The following is a 21080-nucleotide window of genomic DNA, read 5'->3' on the forward strand; positions in this document are numbered from 1 at the left end:
CGAAAAATGACACACTTCAGCTTAAAAAGAAGATTCAGTATATAAAGACAGTATTCTGTCTAGTCACTCAGTTTGTTTAAATCAGCACAAATCTACTGTTAGGCACTTACAATGGTCATAAACATTAAAATACACTCTGGAATGGACAGCCACTTATTAAACTGTGAATTATACAAGGAGATATGATCATCGTGGTGATCAAAAAATGCTTACCAACCAAAAACCAGAAATTTTCAACTCGTGTTAGGATCGTGAACCTTGAAATAGCAGAAAGGCATCAACAATGTGCAGGTATTATGTCAGTAAGTTCATTAAAAGTCCTCCTGAAAAAGCATATTTTTATTTTTAGCACATATTTATCTGCTCTTAAACCCTCCAGAAATCCTTGCTCCATAGACTTCCATTTGATTTTTGTGTTTTTACAAACTGAGGGACATAACATTGACAGTTGCGGTCAATAACACTTACCATGCTTTCAGAGCCCAGAATATTCCTCAGGTGACTTATGCATTACTAAATATGCACAAATGAGAACTGACCAATGAAAGAAAAAAATACAGAGGCACATAAAAATAGATTTAATGTTTTGTACTGTTGTTCCCTGCCAGGTGTTTTATAGGCCCTGTTATTGGTGCAACATGTTATGTAACATATTAATGAGTAGATGATAGTCGTATATGATTATATGCCGTGCATCAGAGGGAAAATCTGATATGGCAGCATCACATTAAACAAATAGAAAAAAACATGGTTTTGAAAATGGCATTAGTTCAGTGGTATAACCTGCAGCTTGTTTAAAACCCAAAACACAAACTTCTGCACGTTTCCATAAGCAAAAGTTATGAAGCCATCTTGCAGTGCAAAACATGTTGAGTAAGGCCTCCCAGAGAACTGAAACGCTACACCACGGATGTAACAAACGAAACCTGCATCTTAGACCACTACCACAGTCTGGATTTCCATTTCGTCGGGTGAAGCGATGACGTACTGCTCCTCTTGCTCCATTGTCTCAACGTCCTCAGCTGTTACCATGGTAACTGTGGTGTGGGGCGTCTCCACGGCGCCCTCTGTTGTCGTAGTGAGGATGGTGCCGTCACTTATGGCATTTGCGAGTGTCATTGCCACCTGCTCGGTCAAGCTCTCAGGTGTGGCGATGGTGATGGTGTCTCCACAGTCCGAGATGCCTGGGGTCTCGTCTGCGGCCACGTTGCGCACGATGATCTGGTGGCCTCCGTGTGATTGGCTGACGATCTGCTGCACCACCTTCATGATGTGACTGTCCATCTGAAGTCAGACACACCGAGCAATAGTTACTCCATTCGGCTGACAAACTGTCCCTTTTCATCTCGCTAATATTTGCTTTAAGATGACATTGACGTGAGGGAAAAATGTGAAATTAACCTGCTGCTGATTATCATGGATTATTACTTCCTCCCCTTGAGTTGCTTCCTCAGATGGTGTCTGAAAAAAGAAAATCAACATAAAATCTGTATTTTAAAAAACATTATAATCACTATACTGCAACAGCTATCTTTATCATATTTTTTTTAACTTTAGATTTGGCCATCCATATTATTAATTATACAATATTATTAAATATGCACTAGCATTTGAAAGTTTGGGGTCAGTATGACTTTAAAAAAATATATATTTTTAATTAGCAAGAATGCATTAAACTGATCAAAAGTGACATTATCAAAGCATCAAATCAGAGCATCAAATCAGCATATAAGTATGATTTCTGAAGGATCATGTGACACTGAAGACTGGAGTAATGATGCGGAAAATTCAGCTTTAATATCACTAGAATAAATTACATTTTACTTATTTCAAAAACAAGAAAAAACATCTTACTGACTCCAAACTTTTTCAGAAAAAACAAGTAGTGAAAGGTAGTGAAAATCTAAAATATTGCTGGTATATGCATGCAATGATGTGAAATTTAATATAAGAAAATGAATACATTTGAATTAAAACAAAAAGTCACATAAAACTGGTTGGATTTTCATCATCATTAATTATAATTCATTTTTATGTTGTTCATATATCAATTTTCATCTGATTAAATATACACACATAAGCAATATATTGGCCATCCTGGCACATCAAGTCACACAAGTACACATAACACAAGTGATGTTTACCCCTATGATGTATTCCTGAGTGTCGGCCACCACTGAGGAGAACTCCACCAGCACAGCATGAGGGTCGTCTGATACGATCTCAGCCGCCAGCTCCTGCTCCTCAGAGCTCCCTGCGTGTTCAGAGTCCTTCTGCTGCACAGCAGAACAGCCCCCTGACCACACACACACACACACACACACACACACAGTCATTACAAGTGACAACTGTAAGAATGCATGATGTCTACAAATAGCTTAGAGTCTCTCGACGGTCTCGAATTATGTATACACTTATATTTGATTAGATTCAACTTTATTATCACTGTGCAGAGTACAAGTACAGGGCCAACTGAAATGCAGATGTATATAAGTTATGTATAAGTTTAGCTAGACTTTTTAAAGTTTTCATCAAAAAAAAAAAAAAAAAAGTATTATGCTCACCGAGGCTGCATTTATTGGATCAAAAACACAGTAAAAACTGTAATATTGTAAAATATAACTTTACTTTAAAATAAGTTTTCTATTTGTATGTATTTTAAAATGTAATCTATTCCTGAGATGCAAAGCTGTATTTTCAGCAACATTACTCCAGTCTTCAAAATCACATGATTCTTCAGACTGCACGTTGCTTTTGATAAAAGCGTCTTCTAAATGAATAAAAAAAATGCATAAATGTACATTTTCATTATTTGCAATAAAATAAACATTAACGTAAATAAAATAGTAAAAAAACTTAAACTTATTTTATTTCAGCTAGTTGCCAAGGCAACATTTTTAATTTTCCTTTAGCTTCAGTTAAAACACTATAATATAATGATAACTGAAGTAAATAACTAAAACTAAATAAATTATAACTAATAAAAAAATATACGTACTATATAGACATTCATAAGAAAACTATTACTAAAATTAAAATGAAAATAGAAAGTATACAAATGAAATATGAAATTTTATTAAAAATATTAACAAAAACTATATAAATCGTACTGAAATAAAACTGGTTTATGGTTCCTTTTTTTAAACTATAATGGACAGATTTTTCAAGAGATGCTTAAAAAAATGCAAATTAGCAATACAAAACACTTTATGATATCAATAATAATCTCTATATGATATCCATCAGCTTATCTTAAGGACTTTTAATATGCCAGAAAACACATTATACTTATGTTTACTAGTTGTTTTCTAACACTGACTTCAGCATAAATGTGTTTGAATTATTTGAATGATTAATTAATGAATCATTTTAGTGCTAGATGTTTATAAACCTTTAGCTCGCAGATGACGGTTCAGCGTTCCATGCTCAGCAAAGCCCCGGCCACAGTTGGAGCACCTGAAGGGCTTTTCTCCCGTGTGATGTCGGATGTGGCGCACCAAAGCGCTTTCTCCCGGAAGCCACGGGAGCAGTGCGGACACACGTAAGGCTTTTCGTCTCCATGAGTGCGATGGTGGACCTGCAGAGCATTCTGGAACACGACAGACAGACCCTGCTTTAAAGAAGACACTAGGGGTGTTTCCATTACAAATTTGCACAAAACTTTGGCGATATTTTATAAATGTTGTTAAAAAAGTATTGCAAAATGTTTCCATTAACCGATGTTATGCGACGAAAACGTCATTTTTTCCTCTGGCGATAAGTCATGGCAACTGATTTTGGCTACACTTGCCATTATATGTAATCAACGGAGGCGTATGCGTGTATCTTGACAGGAGCAGCGTGGAGAACAGCTTCTGGGACGCGCCATGACGTGACTAGTAACACAACCGTTAACTAGAGTGGCCGCGAGCAGTTTTTACAATCAAAATTTTTGTTTGAAGTGTTTCTTGGAGATTAGTTAATTGAGAAATGATCATATGAATTTTTTCGTACGCCATGTGACCTATTAATTCCATTGCAGTTTTGCGAATTATTCCTTTTTCGCATTGCCTCAAAATCCACTTCATGCCAGCGTAAAAACATTTTTGTGAAATTTTGGCGTTTTTGCAAAATTGAGGGGTTTCCATTAGGCGTATTTTCAATTCGCAATTTCAATTTGCGCAATTTGAAGGGTAATGGAAAACCTACGGATTGTGTTTGCATATTGACCTCACCTTGGTCTTGTAGCTCTTGTCACAGAAGCTGCAGTGGTACGGCCTCTCGTCTGAATGCGCTCTCATGTGTTCCCGCACGTGTCCGATGGCTTTAAACTGTTTGCCGCACTCTCCGCACTTGTAGCGCCGCTCGCTGACGTGCGTCTCCATGTGTTTCTTCAGCACGTAGCCCGTCAGGAACTCCTTCTGACATGTTAAGCACTTAAACGGCTTGTAACCTCAGAAGAAATCAAACATTCAGAGACTCGGCTATTACACAGCTGTTCCATATTGTTAATGAATAAACTGCTTTGAATGGGGCTTACCAACATGCCCTTTGACATGGACCCTCAGGTAGGCCAATGTCTTGAACATGCGTTCACAGTGAGGACATTTGTATAATCTTGTCTCAACGAGTTCGTCTTCCTTCACAGATGAATCCTAGAATGGATAAAAGAGTTTGAAGTTTATTGCGTTATTTTTTGGAATAAAACATGGCGTCTTAATCTAAGAAACTCACTTGCGTTTCCTCGGCCACGGTCTCCACACATTCCTCCGTCACCTGGATCTCAGTGAGTCTGGCGTCAGTCTCAGGAGCCTGCAGGACCGCTTTAGGTGACGGGGCCTCTGCCTGCTCAGCTGCCTCGGTGGCTTCGGTCTCCAGCGCGATGCCAGAGTTTATGATGGCCTGGCAGATTAGATTGTCAGCTTCAACCACAGTCGCCGTTTGAGGCTGAGACACGACCTGTTCCAGACAGAGTAACTATATTAACTTTAGTGTGAAATGAGTTACAACTTCTGAATATATAAACAAACGTCCTTTTCCAAGCATCTTAATTTATACTAAAGAAAGCTATTAAAAAAATTGGGCCTGTGCTTTTAGTTTAACTTTTTAGTCATTTTTATATTATTATTTATGTAACACTTCGTAATAAGGTTTAATTATTTAGTATTTGTTAATGTCGGTTATAACATTAGTAATGATTTGGGCAGCCTTAACTAACAATGAACAACCATTTTTACAGCATTTATCTACATAAATGCTAATTTATGAATATACTTTTGTTCTTTGTTTAATTATATTTTCTCATGATACATTAACTGGTAACACTTTACCATAAGGTTCATTAGTTAGCATTAGTTAACTACTTTAGTTAACATGAACAATACTTCTACAGCATTTATTAATCTTAGCTAAATGTTAATTTCAACATTTACTAATGCATTATAAAAAGCAAAAGTTGTGCATGTTGCACTGTGAATTAAAGGGTTAGTTCACCCAAAAATGAAAATTAGGCTGTGTTTTATTCACCCCCGAGGCATCCTAGTTGGTGTATATGACTTTCTTCTTTCAGACGAATCCAGTCAGAGTTATATTAGAAAATTGTCTTTGATCTTTCAAGCGCTATCATTGCAGTCAGCGGGTGTTGCATTGCTTCAGTCCAAAAGACGTAAAATAAAAAGCGTCCTTCCATAAAAAAAAGTGTCTCACATCATGGCTCCGGCGGGTGAACAAACGCCTCCTGTAGCAAATCAACGTGTTTTTGTAAGACAAATATCCATATTCAAAACGTAAAAATCCCTTTAATCTAGCTTGCGCTCACTGTTGTAAACTAAGCAGTTCCGGCGGATGACGTATAGAGGTCAGCTTTGCGCATGCGACGCTCAGAAGTGATGCACACAGAAACGCAGCGGAGAGTTCAAAACAAAACAACGGTCACTAATTAGAGCCAAGAGGAGACTGGTTTTCCTTTGCTAAAGTAAGGAAACTTTGCTTCTTTTGCTCCAGTAAACAAACTTTGGTTTTCACGAGACTCACCAGCGCATGCGCAACACTGACCTCATACGTCATGCTCCCAGAACTGCTTCTGAGTACAACTGTTGGCGCAAGCTAGATTCAAGTGATTATTACGTTTTGAATATGTATATTTGTCTTACAAAAATGGACTGATTCGCTACAGGAGGCGTTTGTTCACCCCCCGGAGCCATGATGTGAGACACTTTTTTTTTTATGGAAGGGCGCTTTTTACTTCACGTCTTTTGGACTGAAACAGTGCAACACCCGCTGACTGCAATGATAGAGCTTGAAAGATCAAAGACAATTTTTAATATAACTCCGACTGGATTCGTCTGAAGGAAGAAAGTCATATACACCAACTACAATGCCTCGGGAGTGAGTAAAACACTGACTAATTTTCATTTTTGGGTGAACTAACCCTTTAACATGAACTAACAATGAACAACTGTAGTTTCATTAACTAACATTAACAAAGATGAATAAATACTGTAATAAATGTTAATACAGTAACTAATGGAACCTCATTGTAAAGTGTTACCCGTTAATCCATACAACCTGAAATACTAAAACATTTACAGTATATGTAGAAATCGATAAACGATGTAAATGTATTTCTCATTGTTAGTTCAAGGATATCTAATACAAGTAATAAATGAACCTTGTAAACTGTTATGATTCATGATAATGCAACTGAATTGTCATATAGAGCTCAACATTCTAAAAATATAAGTAAATATCAATTTTACATTATTTTATACTGTTGAGACTTGCTTAAATGTACAAATAGGTTCAACTGCAGCCCCCAAAAATGCAATAAATGTTCTTTTTTTTTTCTTGAATGAGTAAAAATTCAACATGCTTTTCTGCACCAAAAAAATACTAGTTTTGTTAGTCTCAGACCTGTTGCACTTGTCCAACCACCTGGATCTGGATGATCTCCTGACCAGCCTCCACAACTCTCATGACAGGAATCTGCTCCTTCTCCGGTTCAGGAGCGGACGGCTGAACTTCTAGAACGACAGAACAGCAATACAATCAGAAAAACAGTTTCCACATGAAAAAGAATGTCGGCATGAAATGAAAATCTAAATGCATGCTATAGCTCTTTTTTCTGAAAAGTCTATTCATTCCGTTTTAGACCTTGTAAATCAAAACAGACTTCTCTCTAGTGGTGACGTATGCCAGACTTCACCAATCATTTAATCCACTTAAATTCACCCATTTCCGATCAAAAAAATGATGCATGTTTTGTTTTCCGATCCATCGCTGAAAAGGTCATTATGAAAGGCTTCATACCTTTCTGAACTCCATCCTTGCTAACAAGTATCTCTTTACACTGACTGTAGCGAATCTTCTCAGTGCAAGGCGTGAGAGACTTCAGATGCCTTGTTAGCGCTCCGGACTCTCTGAACGCCAGTCCACACTGACTGCAGCGGTACGGACGCTCATCTGCCAAAGGAAATGATATCATAATACTTAGAAAAACGTGCATAACTACTTAGCAGAGTCCAGTACAAGGAAGCTTCGTTTTACCTGTGTGCCGACGATTGTGTCGGATCAACGAACCCTTGGTCCTAAAAGCAGTGTCACATATTTCACACTTAAAGTCCTTCTGGTCAGTGTGCGTGAACATGTGGGTCCTGAGAATATTTGTCTGCGGGACAAATTTACAACTGGAGTGAGTTTTGCTTGCATACTCCCAAATAAGAGAATGCATAAAAATGCTCTAAGATTGTACCGTTTTGAAGGTCTTCTCACATATCTCACAGATGTACCGTCCCTCCGCGTTTAACTTCCAAACGACTTTCGCAGGACTGGAGCTGTCATCCTCGCTTGCAGAGTGGCTTCTCTTTTTTCCTCCAGCCGCCGCTTTTTCTCCCTGGTCTAAAGCGACTGCATTTAGTACCCAAACAAAGACAAATGGATCGGTAAATTATGTTTAGTTCAGATCCCTCAATACAACGACAGTTATGTTTTATTGCCTTCACTAAATAAAAAGTGAAGTACCTGCATTCGACGTTCCCGCTTCATCGGATGAACTATCATTTTCACTTAATTTCATCTCAACGGAAGAGACAACATTTGTCTGAGGAAGGAGACAGAGAGGTGAGCACTGATGTATCCTGAGCTTACATTTTGCATGATGCTCACATATGAAAGTGTCCAGATATCGTTTCACACAAACCTGAGGCTCCTGCTGAGGACGCTTGCAGCTCCTGCTGAGTTTATGTTGGATGAAAGCATCCAGAGCGGAGAACTCTTCCAGACATCTCCCGCATTTATGAACATCCTCATCTGAGAGGGAACGCCAAAACATTGCATATCTCACTTTCAGTCTGACGCACCGTGCATATCGCAAAAGTATCAATGCAACGTGAAACAAAAGAATGCAATACACTGGGATATTGATCAACCTAAAATACTCACATCTTCCCACAACTGTGGAATCCAATAGTTTTTACAACCAAAAAACACATTTAATTTTTTTTTTAATATTTTAATTGTAAAATAAAGTGTTAATTATTAATATTTATTTAAGCTATATAATTTTAAATACGTAATTTAATGTTATAATGCAAATTAATATGATATAACTGAGTATATTTATATACTATTATAGTTTTGGTTTTTATATTTTCCGTTTTATTATGATTTCAGTAATTTTGTTGTGTGTTTTTTGTACTATAGCTTTCATTTATTAATAAATTATTACATGTTTAGGACACAACAAAGACAAAACTATTTAGTCCGTGAATATTTAAAATATCATTTCCATCACAGTATGCTATTAAACAAAATATTTTTTAGGTGCAAATGACTTTGCTGAGGAAATTGTGTTTTTTATAGATAAAAAGGAAACGTGTGTGTGTGTGTGTTGTCAGATCTTCCTCCTGTGTTACACAGAGCGATGCTAAGCAGCATTAGCATGCTGGTCAGAAACAACACTGCGGCTAATGGAGACTCTGTTAGCGTGACTGAACGAGCCAAAGTCAGGCCCACACATTTAATCGTGTTTTCAGCACGCGGCTGCGTCCCATCGCACGGTCTCTACCTTCGTCTCCGAGTGTGGTTTGGATGGTGATGATGTTGCCATGCTCCGCTTGGTCGGTAACTGTTGCTGCCGTATTATTATTTTCTTCTGTCATGTCGTTCCAGACCTCCGTCTCTGTCGCAACGCTTCAACAGGGAAAACATGGCGGATTTACGACCTCGTAGTCATAACAACAAAAGGGCGGAGGGAGAACTGGCACGTCATAATAGATTCAAAATAAAGGCGCGCTCATTTTCTCCAGTCAAATTGGTTCTTTCGAACGTGGCATCCGTGATCTAAAACGTTCGAATTAAGCAATGCATGGCTATTTATAATGTATTTTATTTAAAAAAAGATTTAGATGTGAGGACGTTTGTTGTAATTTCATGTGTTCCAGAATTAGTTTGTGTAGTAATAAACTACAAATAAATAACGTACTAAACATATTTACGAATTGATTAGTTTTATCAACGCAAATATGAAACGTAGGTAGTTTTGATAAATACGTTTGTGTAAACCTTGAACAGTTTCTACAAAGAGATGAATTTTTGTATCGTTTCATGTAATTGTTAGTAATAGAATCGGACTGGTTTTGTGAACCGGTTGAACTGATCCGTTAAAAAGATCTGATTCAAAAAGAACGATTCGTTCACGAATCGGGCTTCGCTACATCAGTTGATTTGATGAAAGCAGTAAATATTCTCATATTTAAGTTTATGAAACACTAAAACATCATGTCACAGTGTCATATATTCGACAATGTAAAAACTTTTATAACTGTGTGATGATAACCATTTAGGAATGCAATGTCTGAACTCCTAAAAAAATCATCAAGTCTTGTTGAGTTTTTTTATTACTGAGTTTTTGCAGTAATAAACACAGTGAAAACTGTAACGTTACAGGTACAAAATAGCTTACGCTATCTTTTATTTTGTGTTGCAAACACACACACACAAACCCCACAGAAATAAATCCAGCAAATTGTGTTATTAGCATTGTGACGGATGTAAACTTAACATCAGCTCTATGTCCAGCAGGTTTGATTGTGTTCCATCCCTAGACATTTACAATAATAACAATAATAATTAAAAAAAAAAACACATTAGCTAGGCAAATAATTTACATGATTTTGTGTCAACTTAAACACAGATTAAATAAATGCATCAACAGTAGTAAGTCCACTTCTTCAAAAGTGCATACACAGCGTATTAATAAAAGTACTTCTATGCAACTTTTAAGAATGTTGTCATCACTTCCAGTAAAACTTTAAGAAAATAAGCCAAATCCCTGAGGTGGAAAAAACACAGTAGCTTGGATGCCACATTTTGGAATGTCCTTCCCGTTGGTCCACTTGTCTGTTTCACCTCTTTTTCGGAGGATCACCCTTTGGCTGTCCGTTGAGTTTTATGATTCGTTCTACATCAAGCACCATTCCATGAAGTCTTTCTATGTGTTCATTGACATTCTCTTCCAACCACTCCTCTAAAGTGTCTGGGTAGAAGATCGCCTCCATACTTTGCCGGAAAGTCAATAAAAAAGAATCCCATTCATCCATCAATCTGACAAGAGGGAAAAAGGCAAAATATATAAGATACTATATATTTCCATTTTTGAACCTCACAGCATAAACAAGCTTAAGCAGAATTTCTAGTGTAAAATAATCTCCTACACTTGCAGACAAAGTGTTCGCACCAGTGTTATTTAAGCATCATTAATATACCATTAAAGCTTTTAATTTCAGTTACAGTTTTAGGAATGTTTTTGTCATTTTTATTAGAATTTTTTTTTTTAATGTCTATACTGTTTTAAATATTTTTTTCACGTTTTAGTACTTAATTGAAGTAGTACTTGAACTTAAATTAAACAAAAAATAGAAATGTTGCCTTTGCAACAAAATGCAATTAAATATATTAAGCTTTTTTAAATTTTTATTTTATGTTATTTCAGTTAACATTTTATTTCAAGTAACAAAATAGTTTTTTAATGGTTATAGTTTTAGTTAATAATTACAGATTTTTTTTTTTTTTTGTTTGTTTTTTAATTCTGATACAGACTAATACATTAATGAATATTTTAGACATTATTTATGAACAATTTCTGACAAATTCATTGAAATTTCAAAACAATTTACTATGGCTCACTATGACTGCGGGAACCCTGTATCCAAATAATAACCAAAATGTTTCATGAGAAATATAAAAAGCTAATAAATGTTAATTGATATATGAACCCTTACTTTTTCAGATCATTTTTGAAAAATGCAAGATTTCGAGGGTTTGCAAAGTTGTGTTTGCGATGATATTTGCTGAATGATCCCTTCACATGGCTGCAAAACACAACACAAACGAAATAATCAAGCAACAAAAATGTTCAAGACAAAGAATTTAGCTGCACTAAAAGAGAAAAAGTACTGGCTTATGCTCCTAATCTCATGTTTATATGTAAGGTCATTCGGAAACAGAATCACTCACTAGTTTTGCATGATCTTTTGAACTGAACTCTCAAGCTTGTTGTTGATCTTCTGCACCATTTCATAAACATCTGAGCCAGGAAAGGATGCACCCTTACTGCAGTCAACAGTCAAGAGAACATCATTTACAAACATCACAATCTATTCAAATATATCTAAATAAACATCTACAGTATATAAACAGCTTCCTACCACTCATTTTTGCTCAGCTCAACCTGACACCCAAGGAAGCGCTGTGCCTCACTCTGTGCCTTGGCATCAAATGAACCTAAAGCAAACAAAACACATGATAGCATGACGCACCTTTGCAACAGATCACATACAGTATGATTTTATTCTACTCATTTATAAAACAGCTAGTCACATACTCAACCCCTCCGGAAAATAACACTCACCGTATTTCAGTGTCTGAAGACAGACAGCCAGAGAAGGGATGGCCACTGGGAGAAGCTCACACAGCACAGTGTGATGCTCATACCTTTAAAGAAAGAAAAATGTTTGTATGCATGTATGTATCCTCGTATAAATTGCAAACACAGTAATGCTTCAGGTTTGGAAGTTCCTACAACATTTACAGTTTGTATCAGGGCACTGCATGTTTGATGGCACAAAATATTTGAAGAAAGCGATCAGGAAAACTGCAGGCTTACCTCTGCCAGCCAGTCAGAGCAATGCCGTGGAATCTCACAGACTTGTACTGCGGCATGGATGCAATGACTTTCTGCCACTGTAGGTGGTTCTTTAAGTGGTGATTGATTGGAGTCCATTTCTGGGCAATTCCAGAGGCTCCTTTAAAAGCGCTAGCAAACCACACACCCTTAAATCCAGCCTGCTCATACTTATGAATATAGCTACCTACAAACAGTGAGTTAATATGGAATTAGATTTGGTTTGACACACTATCATTCAAAAGTTGGGGTTGATTTTTTGTATGTTTTTGAAAGAAGTGACTTGTGCTCACCAAAAATATAGTAAAAACTATTAAATATTATACATTAAAATTTTATTACTATTTAAAATAACTGCTTTATATTTAATATATATATATTTATACCTTAAAATAGAAAAAAAAAATTAAAAAATTATTTTTATATATATTATAAATATATATGTAATATATATATTTTTAAAATGTAATTTTGTAATAAATTTTTTCAGGATTCTTTGATTAATAGAAAGTCCAAAAGAACACAATTTATTACATTTTAACATTGTAAATGTGTTTCCTGTCACTATTGCTATTCCTGCTGAATAAAAGTATTAATTTATTGAAAATAAAAAATAAATACATAAAAATACTAAATCCCAAACTTTCGAACCGTAGTGTACATAACGGTGTACATATAATCGGTCATATTCATATGTGCATATCAATAAGTAGTGATGTGTGTTATATTTTAAAAATACAATTATTAAAAGTCAAAAGAGATAATTATTCAGAGATAATTTTTGAATATTTGCTGGGAAACACTATTCCCCTCTGAACAATGTGCACAGATGAATCAATATTTTTGTATACTGTAAGAGCCAGAACAGGGCCTTACCGATCTCTTTCACATCCATGTTTGGGATGTACTTCCATATCATTGGCGATGCAATGTCTTGCAAACCCGATTCTAAAAAGTAAACACCCACATCAAAACCATAAAAAAGCACTACTTTGTTATTAACACTGTTTTTTAAAAGGTGCATCAAACAACACTTTCCATTGTAAAAGTCTCCATCCTCCCATATTAAAATACCTCTCATTTTATATTAGTATCCCCTCTATTTTCATACTTTAAAGAATAAATCATTTCACAAGGTACACCTGTGAACAGGCATCGGTCACCATCAACCACATCATTAGATGTAACTGTTAAGTCTAAAAATTACTATTAAAGTACTTTGTACTATCATAATATGCAAATACTGTACATTATAGTAAAAGTGAGCCTTACTGGTGACACCTGCTACTTGATAATGGCAAAATATGAAATTACTGGGTTGCAGACTTTCTCATACCTTTGACAGTGTCGGAGCTAACTTTCCTAAGCATGTCATCCCACAAGATCAGCTTGATTCCTCGATTCAGTTTGGTCATAAATCTCCCAACTGCGGTCACATGATTGAGGAAAAGCTTTCCTATGTCTCCACTGTTGGCTTGCAACCAGAGCTTCGAATCTTCACTTTCGCCCAGGCCACGTACCTGAATGTATTTTATCCACAGCAGATATAAGCTTACATTTGAAAGGAATGGGTCACTTTCTCTTTTGCATGAAATACAGCTATTTTTAATGATCGGTAGAGATCCACTGACCTCATCAGCACCGATGTGGAACCACTTTGCTTCTGGGTGCTTCTTCATAACCTGCGTTAGCATGTCTTGAACAAGATCCATGCTTCCTTGGGCCAGAGAGTTCAGGCTATTGGGAAATGTCTCCACTTCTCTCAATTTGAAATACTTCTCATGTTTTAAGACAAACTGAAATGTGAACACAAGTGTACAGTATGCTAATGAAGTAAAACCACAGTGCATCTACAGCATTTTAATGATTTTTGCATCCACATCAACAAAGCCTCTGATGTGCATGGTAAAAAAAATGTTCCTTTAATGCTTTACTGAAGTATGCAGTGAGCACATGTTTGAGATATCTACAGTTTTCGTGAGCGTTAGCTCCTTCTGAACTTGCCTCCATGTGTCCGAACACCTGCACCAGAGGAATCAGTTCAAGCTTGTGCCGTTTGGCCAGAGACTTAATTTCCTCTATATCTTCCGGCTTAATAAGAAACAATAAAGATAAGCACGTTAAAATATGTCTAAAGAGAAATAAAGATCAACAAATCATCTGCTTATGATCTCTGAATATATTATTGCAATAGTTCAACTAAAAAGGATATTTTTAAGCTTTGGTGGAATGTAACAGTGACTCAAATGTCAATCTGTGCCTCATGGAAAGTTACTGTATTTGGCTTCAGTAGACTTGGAATATATTGTAAAAGTGTGTATCATGTAAACACGTTTCTATGGTATTTGTGTTATGTTTTTTCTCTCCTTTTTAAAGCTTGACATTTGTGGTAATGTTCTTCAGTAATTAAAATAAAAAATAAAAAAAAAAAAATATAAATAATAAAAAAAAAACACTAAAAAAAAAAAATAAAAAAAAAATTGGAAATGTTGCCTCAGCAACATTTAGCTGAAGTACTAAAATTACTAAAACTGAAATAAAAAATTAATTAAAGCTAAATACAATTACTTAAAATAAGCAAAATGACAAAATGGATTAAAAAAATTATAAACTCAAAATGTTATTAAACATAAAATATTCAGAAATTCTATTTTTATAGTGCCTTTAAAAGTTGCATCTAAAAGTGCTTTACTAAAAAGAGAATAGAAATACATATATACATATATACATATAAAAATTATTAGTGCTGTCAAATGATTAATCATGATTAATCACATCCAAAATAAAAGTCTTTGTTTACATAATATATGCGTGTATGCTGTGTATATTTATTATGTATATATAATTACAAAAAAAATCACACACAATCTGCCATGTGCCTTGCGCTGCTTATATATTAAATATATTTATATATAATATAAAATATAAGAATATAAATATATAAATGTATATACATGTAAATATTTTCAAAATAATATACTGTATGTGTATGTATTTATATATACATATAAATATACACAGTACACATACATACAGTATGTAAACAAAAACTTTTATTTTGGATGCGATTAATCATGATTAATCATTTGACAATATATATATATATATATATATATATATATAAAAATATATATATATATATATATATATATTTGGACAAGTCGTAAAAAGTAGATAAAGAGAACCCGATCAAACAAATGAAAGGCAAAAATATATGCTTCGTCATTTATTTATTCAGGAAAATTATCCAATATTACACATCTGCGAGTGGCAAAAGTATGTGAATCTCTAGGACTAACTGTTAATTTGAAGGCAAAATGAGAGTCCATCTGTTCAGAGGTGTTTTGAATCAATGAGATGACTATCAGGTGTCATTCCCCACACTGTTTTATTAAAAGAACAGGGAAAAACAAAAGTCCCATCAACAAAGATCAATCTAAAAGCAAGACAAACAAAGGAGATCTCTGAGGACCTCAGAAAAAGAGTTGTTGTTGCTCATCAGGCTAGAAAAGGTTACAAAATCATCTCCAAAGAGAAAATCAAGACCACTGTTACCCTCTCTATGAACCTCACAAAGATCACTCTAAAAGCAAGACGTGCAATCGTCTGTGAGCTTGTGAAGGAACCCAGGGTAACTTCTAAGCAACTAAAGGCCTTTCTCACATTGGCTGATGTTAATGTTCATGAGTCCACCATCAGGAGAACTGAACAACCACGGTGTGCACGGCAGAGCTGCATGGAGAAAGACACTGCTCTCCAAAAAGAACATTGCTGCCCATCTGCAGTTTGCTAAAGATCATGCAGACCAGCCAGAGGGCTACTGGAGAAATGTTTTGTGGACAGATGAGATCAAAATAAAATGAGAAGCGTTATGTATGAAGAAAAGAAAACACTGCATTACAGCATAAGAACCTTATCCCATCTGTGAAACATGGTGGTGGTAGTATCACGGTTTGGACCTGTTTTGCTGCATCTGGTCCTGGACGGCTTGCCATCAGTTATGGAACAATGAATTCTGAATTATACCAGTAATTCTACAGGAAAATGTCAGGACATCTGTCAGTGAAATGAGTCTTAAGAGAAAGTGGGTCCTGCAGCAGGACAACGACCCAAAGTCGTTTTACCAAAGAATGGTTAAAGAAGGACAAGGTTAATGTTTTGTAATGGCCAAGACAAAGTCCGGACCTTAATCTAATTGAAATGTTGTGTAAGGATCTGAAGCAAGCAGTTCAAGAGAGGAAACCCGCCAACATCACAGAGCTGAAGCAATTCTGTACTGAGAAATGGGATTAAATTAAGATGTTGTGCAGGACTGATCAGCAGCTACAAGAAACATTACCTGCAGTTATTGCTGCAAAAAAGGGTCACAACTTAAAGCAAAGATTCAAATACTTTTGCCACTCACAGATACGTAACACTGGATCATTTTTCTCAAACAAATGACAAAGCATATATTTGTGCCTCATTTGTTTGATTGGATTCTCCTTGTCTACTTTCAGGACTTGTGTGAAAATGATGCTTTGGGTAATATCTCTGCAGAAATATAGAATACTTATATATATGTGTATGTGTGTGTGTGTGTGATTATTATTCACTGTCATTTTATGGAAAAGTGCTGCACAGAGTAAATATTCTTCAAAATATCACCTTTTGCGCTCCACAAACATAACACCATACAGGTTTAGAATGACATGAGTCTGAGTAAATAATCCAGAATTTAAATGTGAACCGAGCTAAATTAAGTCGAGCTTAGTTAATCAGGTGCTCAGAATCAGTCACTCACCTGTATGCAAAGCTTGATTTGAGAATGCTGAGCTCCCCCTCATAAGGAAACATATCCTCATATTCCAGCAATATCCCATTAGCGCCCAGAGATGACAGGAGAGGGAATATCTACAAAAGAACATAAAGGCAAACTTTAAAAAGGATGTTATTAATACATTATACCACATGTCTAAAGCAGAGCCCTGTTTGGACATATTGTTTCCTACCTGTTCAAAGTATTTGACTTTGGGTGCGGCACCTTTTAGATCAAAGTGCACGATTTTTAATGGATCTGTGTGTGTATCATCAGGAATTTCTGGTTCTGGCTCCTCTTGGTTTGATTTGATCTTCTCCTTTTTCTCTGGCTGAACCTCTGTGTTGTCTGTATGTTCTTTTTTGACAGGATCTTCCTGATTATGAACCAGATTCAGCTTTGGGATATGCTGGTTAGCCCAGAATGTATTACTTTGTAGGATTTGGTGGGTCTTGTGACTTGTGTCTTTGCTTGAGCTATAAATTGAAGGTAAATAAACATCAGTTACAGGCTTGTTTGGGAAAGTGAAGCATGGTTTTGAGGCACATGTACATGAAGACCCATGAGAACCGCAACCCTCACCTGGGACTAAAGAAATATTTCACTATGGCAACAAGCACCAAGCAGCCGATGATCAACCGCATAAACTTCAGATTGTTCATGTTTGCTCTTCTGCAGGTGAATGGGATAAACCACAGAAATGAAGGCAGGTGTTGAACTCAGAGGTGACCTTCAAAACAAAATTTGCATTGAAAATCACAAGACGTAATAAAAAGCTCAGAAATGTTTACCTGTCTAAATGACAATGGAAAAGCCTCAATTTACAAACGCGTGTATTTAATAATAATAATAATAGCAAAAATACACTTTACAAGTGATGCAAATAATACATTTTACAATACACTTTGCAAATGAGGTACGTGGTCTATTAAAAAAATGTAGAAATGCTTAAAAATCTAAATAGATCAACAATTTAACACGCATTTTATATATTTTCTCACAATTTGGACTCTTTAGCATTAAAGTAGAAATGTGTTCTTGCACACATAGACGATATGACGCGTTATAAATGAATACAGGTGTCTATCAGTTTTGTAAAACATTGAAATGTATACTTACTTTGTTAGAGAACATTAATCCTTCAGTCTTTCTGAAGGATGTACTGTAAGCAGACTCTGGATTACTTCCGCGTGCAGTTTATTGCTGCAGCAAGTGCATGTGTGTGAAAACGCGACGCGTTCAACTTGTTTAACGTGACGTACTTACAGTAGCTTATTTGCATTGATAATTTCCGATGACAGATGGTCGGCAGACATGTTTCTGCACTTGAAGGACAGCAGCGTGACGGTGAAAGTAAAGGTGCGCGTCACATCCACGCTTTACGGCGCGTGCTGTTCAGTGTATCAAATACTGGGCTACCGTAACATCGCTTATAAATGCGCATGAACATCGTGCCAGGTGCTACAGCACAGCGTACGACTTATTTTTTGTTTAAAAACAAATTAATTTTTGATAGATGTCATAACATGTCAAGTCCTGCTGTGTTACTCGATATATTTAATCTCCAAAAGCATTTTCTAATTATTGTATAATGATTTTACATACGGTTTTATAGGTTTTCAAGGACTACATGTAAAAAAACTAAAACTGCTGACTAGTTACAACATCTTAAAATGTATTTTACCAGTTATACTGTACATAGCAAGTCCAATGTCTAGTTAAAGTGTTATATTTTGCATTATTTTAATGTAAAAACTCTCTTTTTCTCTCTCGCTCTCTTTTTTTTTTTACAAACTAATTTACATTTAAATGAGTTTTATTGTGTGTGTGTGTGTGTTATTTGAAAATTCGTTATCTTAAACTGAAACATTTAAAAATGTATCTAGCCTATTTGTGAAATACAAAAACTTATCGATAACAAGTGATCGGTTGTCACATCATCAGCGGCATGTTTCTCTAAGTCCCGCCCTTAACCTCTCACGCTCTGCTTTGATTGGGCAGAGCCACTTTCAAGTGGCCTAAGATTGGTCAGTTTAGAAGTCATTCACAGAACCCAGCCAACCGCGTCGCAGGAATATAAATCAATAAATAGCAGCAATAACAATGGCGTCGCGTATCGGAGGAGTGCTTCTGCTCACGGATCCGGATGTTTTTATTACTCCGTCTCCGGTTTAATAGCGTTTACTTTGTATCAGCTGGGTTTGGATAAGAGACAACGGATAAACGGATGTAACAATGTGTAGATAACGATACAGATTATAAAAGTGACGTGTTTCTGACCAGCCTTTTTGATAACGTTTAAGTTTAGTAAATACTGTGAATGCTAAATATCAAAGACATTCGTTTAGTTAGAGCACCCACGTTATTTGCAAGATCATATAATAATATAACAACACTGGCTGTGTCTCAAAACCTAGTGAGCTGCTGTGCTGTTTATAAAATGCATGCACACTTCAGCCTTATTGAAATGACTGCATGTCACTTCATTAGATATTAACATTTCGAATCAAGTGATTTCCAAAAAGAAAGCAAAACATGTTAGGTGTTGTATATGATTCAGAATCAATCATCATACAAAAAAAACAACTAAAACACAAATAACATCAAATATCACTTGATATTTTGTAATATCATAGATGTAATATCATGCATTTGATCAAAAATACAGTGAAAACAGAAATATCATGAAATATTATTACAGTTAAAAATAACTGCTTTCTATTTGAATATATTTTAAAATGCAATTTATTCCTGTGATGCGAAGCTGAATTTTCATGCTGGCGTCTGTAGATGCAATCAGTTTTTTTATTTTCTGAAATATTCCCAGTGGTGTGTTTTATGAAAGGACACTTGGTGGTTGGTTCAGGCTGGATTTGCTGTGCTGAGAAGACTCGTGGTGACTTCAAATTCTGTTCAGAGAGAGAGAAACGGCCCACAATGCTTTGTGCCAACGTAAAAATTTAAATGAGTTTTTTTTTTGTGTGTGTGTGTGTGTGTGTGTGTGTGTGTGTCTTATTTGAAAACACGTTATCTTAAACTGAAACATATTTAAAAATGTATCTAGCCTATCTTGTGAAATACAAAAACTTATCGATAACAAGTGATCGGTTGTCACATCATCAGCGGCATATTTCTTTAAGTCCCGCCCTTAACCTCTCACGCTCTGCTTTGATTGGGCAGAGCCACTTTCAAGCGGCCTAAGATTGGTCAGTTTAGAAGTCATTCACAGAACCCAGCCAACCGCGTCGCAGGAATATAAATCAATAAATAGCAGCAATAACAATGGCGTCGCGTCTCGGAGGAGTGCTTCTGCTCACGGATCCGGATGTTTTTATTACTCCGTCTCCGGTTTAATAGCGTTTACTTTGTATCAGCTGGGTTTGGATAAGAGATGAAATATCAATGATATTACATCTATGATATTATTACATCTATAATATCATAGATGTAATATCATGCATTTGATCAAAAATACAGTGAAAACAGAAATATCATGAAATATTATTACAGTTAAAAATAACTGCTTTCTATTTGAATATATTTTAAAATGCAATTTATTCCTGTGATGCGAAGCTGAACGGCCCACAATGCTTTGTGCCAAATACAAAGCCGCACATTAAAAGCGTTTTTGAAGTATTTTGGTACCTTGATTTGAATGTTGAAGGCCACATTCGAGACTACTTTATGCTTTTATAGTTTGTACGTTTAAGTTGTGTTCATGTAGTTTAAATGTATATTTGTTGTTTATACTATTTTTGGTCTCTGACATGCTTTTTGTTTTGCAGCTTGCACGAAGCTAATCGACTGTGAAACATACGTCTTTATTTGCATCAAATATCAACAAATTAAACTGACATGCAAATTTTATGAATTAATAGGAAATCAGGTTTTATTAGGAATTATTCAAGTGAACAGCCAATTATCAAGCACCTAGAAATAAATTAAGAGCATTTTTTTATAAGTTAGATTTTTTAAGTGAGTAATTAATTGTTTTTTAATTATGACATTATTTGTATGATATTTGTTATTAAAATCAGAATGATTTCTGAAGGATCATGTAATGTTGAAGACTGGTGTAATGATGCTGAAAATACAGCTTTGCATCACTGGAATAAATTACAT

The 21080-nt window shown here is 35.6% G+C and overlaps 2 protein-coding genes across 2 annotated transcripts; both read right to left on the reverse strand.

Annotated features, from left to right (window-relative positions):
• Positions 1-563: 563 nt before the first annotated feature.
• On the reverse strand, positions 564-9219 carry e4f1 (E4F transcription factor 1). The gene is given in 15 exon segments (XM_019078017.2): positions 564-1284; positions 1402-1461; positions 2145-2296; positions 3392-3505; positions 3508-3589; positions 4215-4432; positions 4520-4634; positions 4714-4938; positions 6892-7001; positions 7288-7440; positions 7525-7645; positions 7730-7884; positions 7999-8077; positions 8177-8286; positions 9044-9219. Coding segments are annotated over 15 exon segments (2139 nt in total). The 5' UTR covers positions 9138-9219; the 3' UTR covers positions 564-933.
• Positions 9220-9857: 638 nt separating this feature from the next.
• On the reverse strand, positions 9858-18334 carry LOC109060915 (hexosaminidase D-like). The gene is made up of 15 exons (XM_042729960.1): positions 18078-18334; positions 17541-17688; positions 17152-17434; positions 16944-17053; position 16577; positions 14165-14251; positions 13792-13956; positions 13497-13680; positions 13037-13108; positions 12143-12347; positions 11888-11970; positions 11685-11760; positions 11494-11589; positions 11259-11348; positions 9858-10581 (listed from the first exon to the last, which is right to left on the reverse strand). Exons 2-15 carry the CDS (start codon positions 17618-17620, stop codon positions 10383-10385), a joined length of 1731 nt encoding a protein of 576 aa, XP_042585894.1. The 5' UTR covers positions 17621-17688; positions 18078-18334; the 3' UTR covers positions 9858-10382.
• Positions 18335-21080: the final 2746 nt, after the last annotated feature.

This window comes from Cyprinus carpio, chromosome A3, assembly GCF_018340385.1.
Source record: "Cyprinus carpio isolate SPL01 chromosome A3, ASM1834038v1, whole genome shotgun sequence".
NCBI lineage: Eukaryota > Metazoa > Chordata > Actinopteri > Cypriniformes > Cyprinidae > Cyprinus > Cyprinus carpio.

Excerpts from the sequence above, each read along its gene's own strand:
- LOC109060915 (XM_042729960.1), bottom strand. The coding sequence starts at position 17,620 with ATGAACAATCTGAAGTTTATGCGGTTGATCATCGGCTGCTTGGTGCTT. Across the intron at positions 13,957-14,164 it reads AGGTGTTCGGACACATGGAG|TTTGTCTTAAAACATGAGAA; the intron begins GCAAGTTCAGAA and ends TTCACATTTCAG. Across the intron at positions 13,109-13,496 it reads TAGCTCCGACACTGTCAAAG|AATCGGGTTTGCAAGACATT; the intron begins GTATGAGAAAGT and ends TTTACTTTTTAG.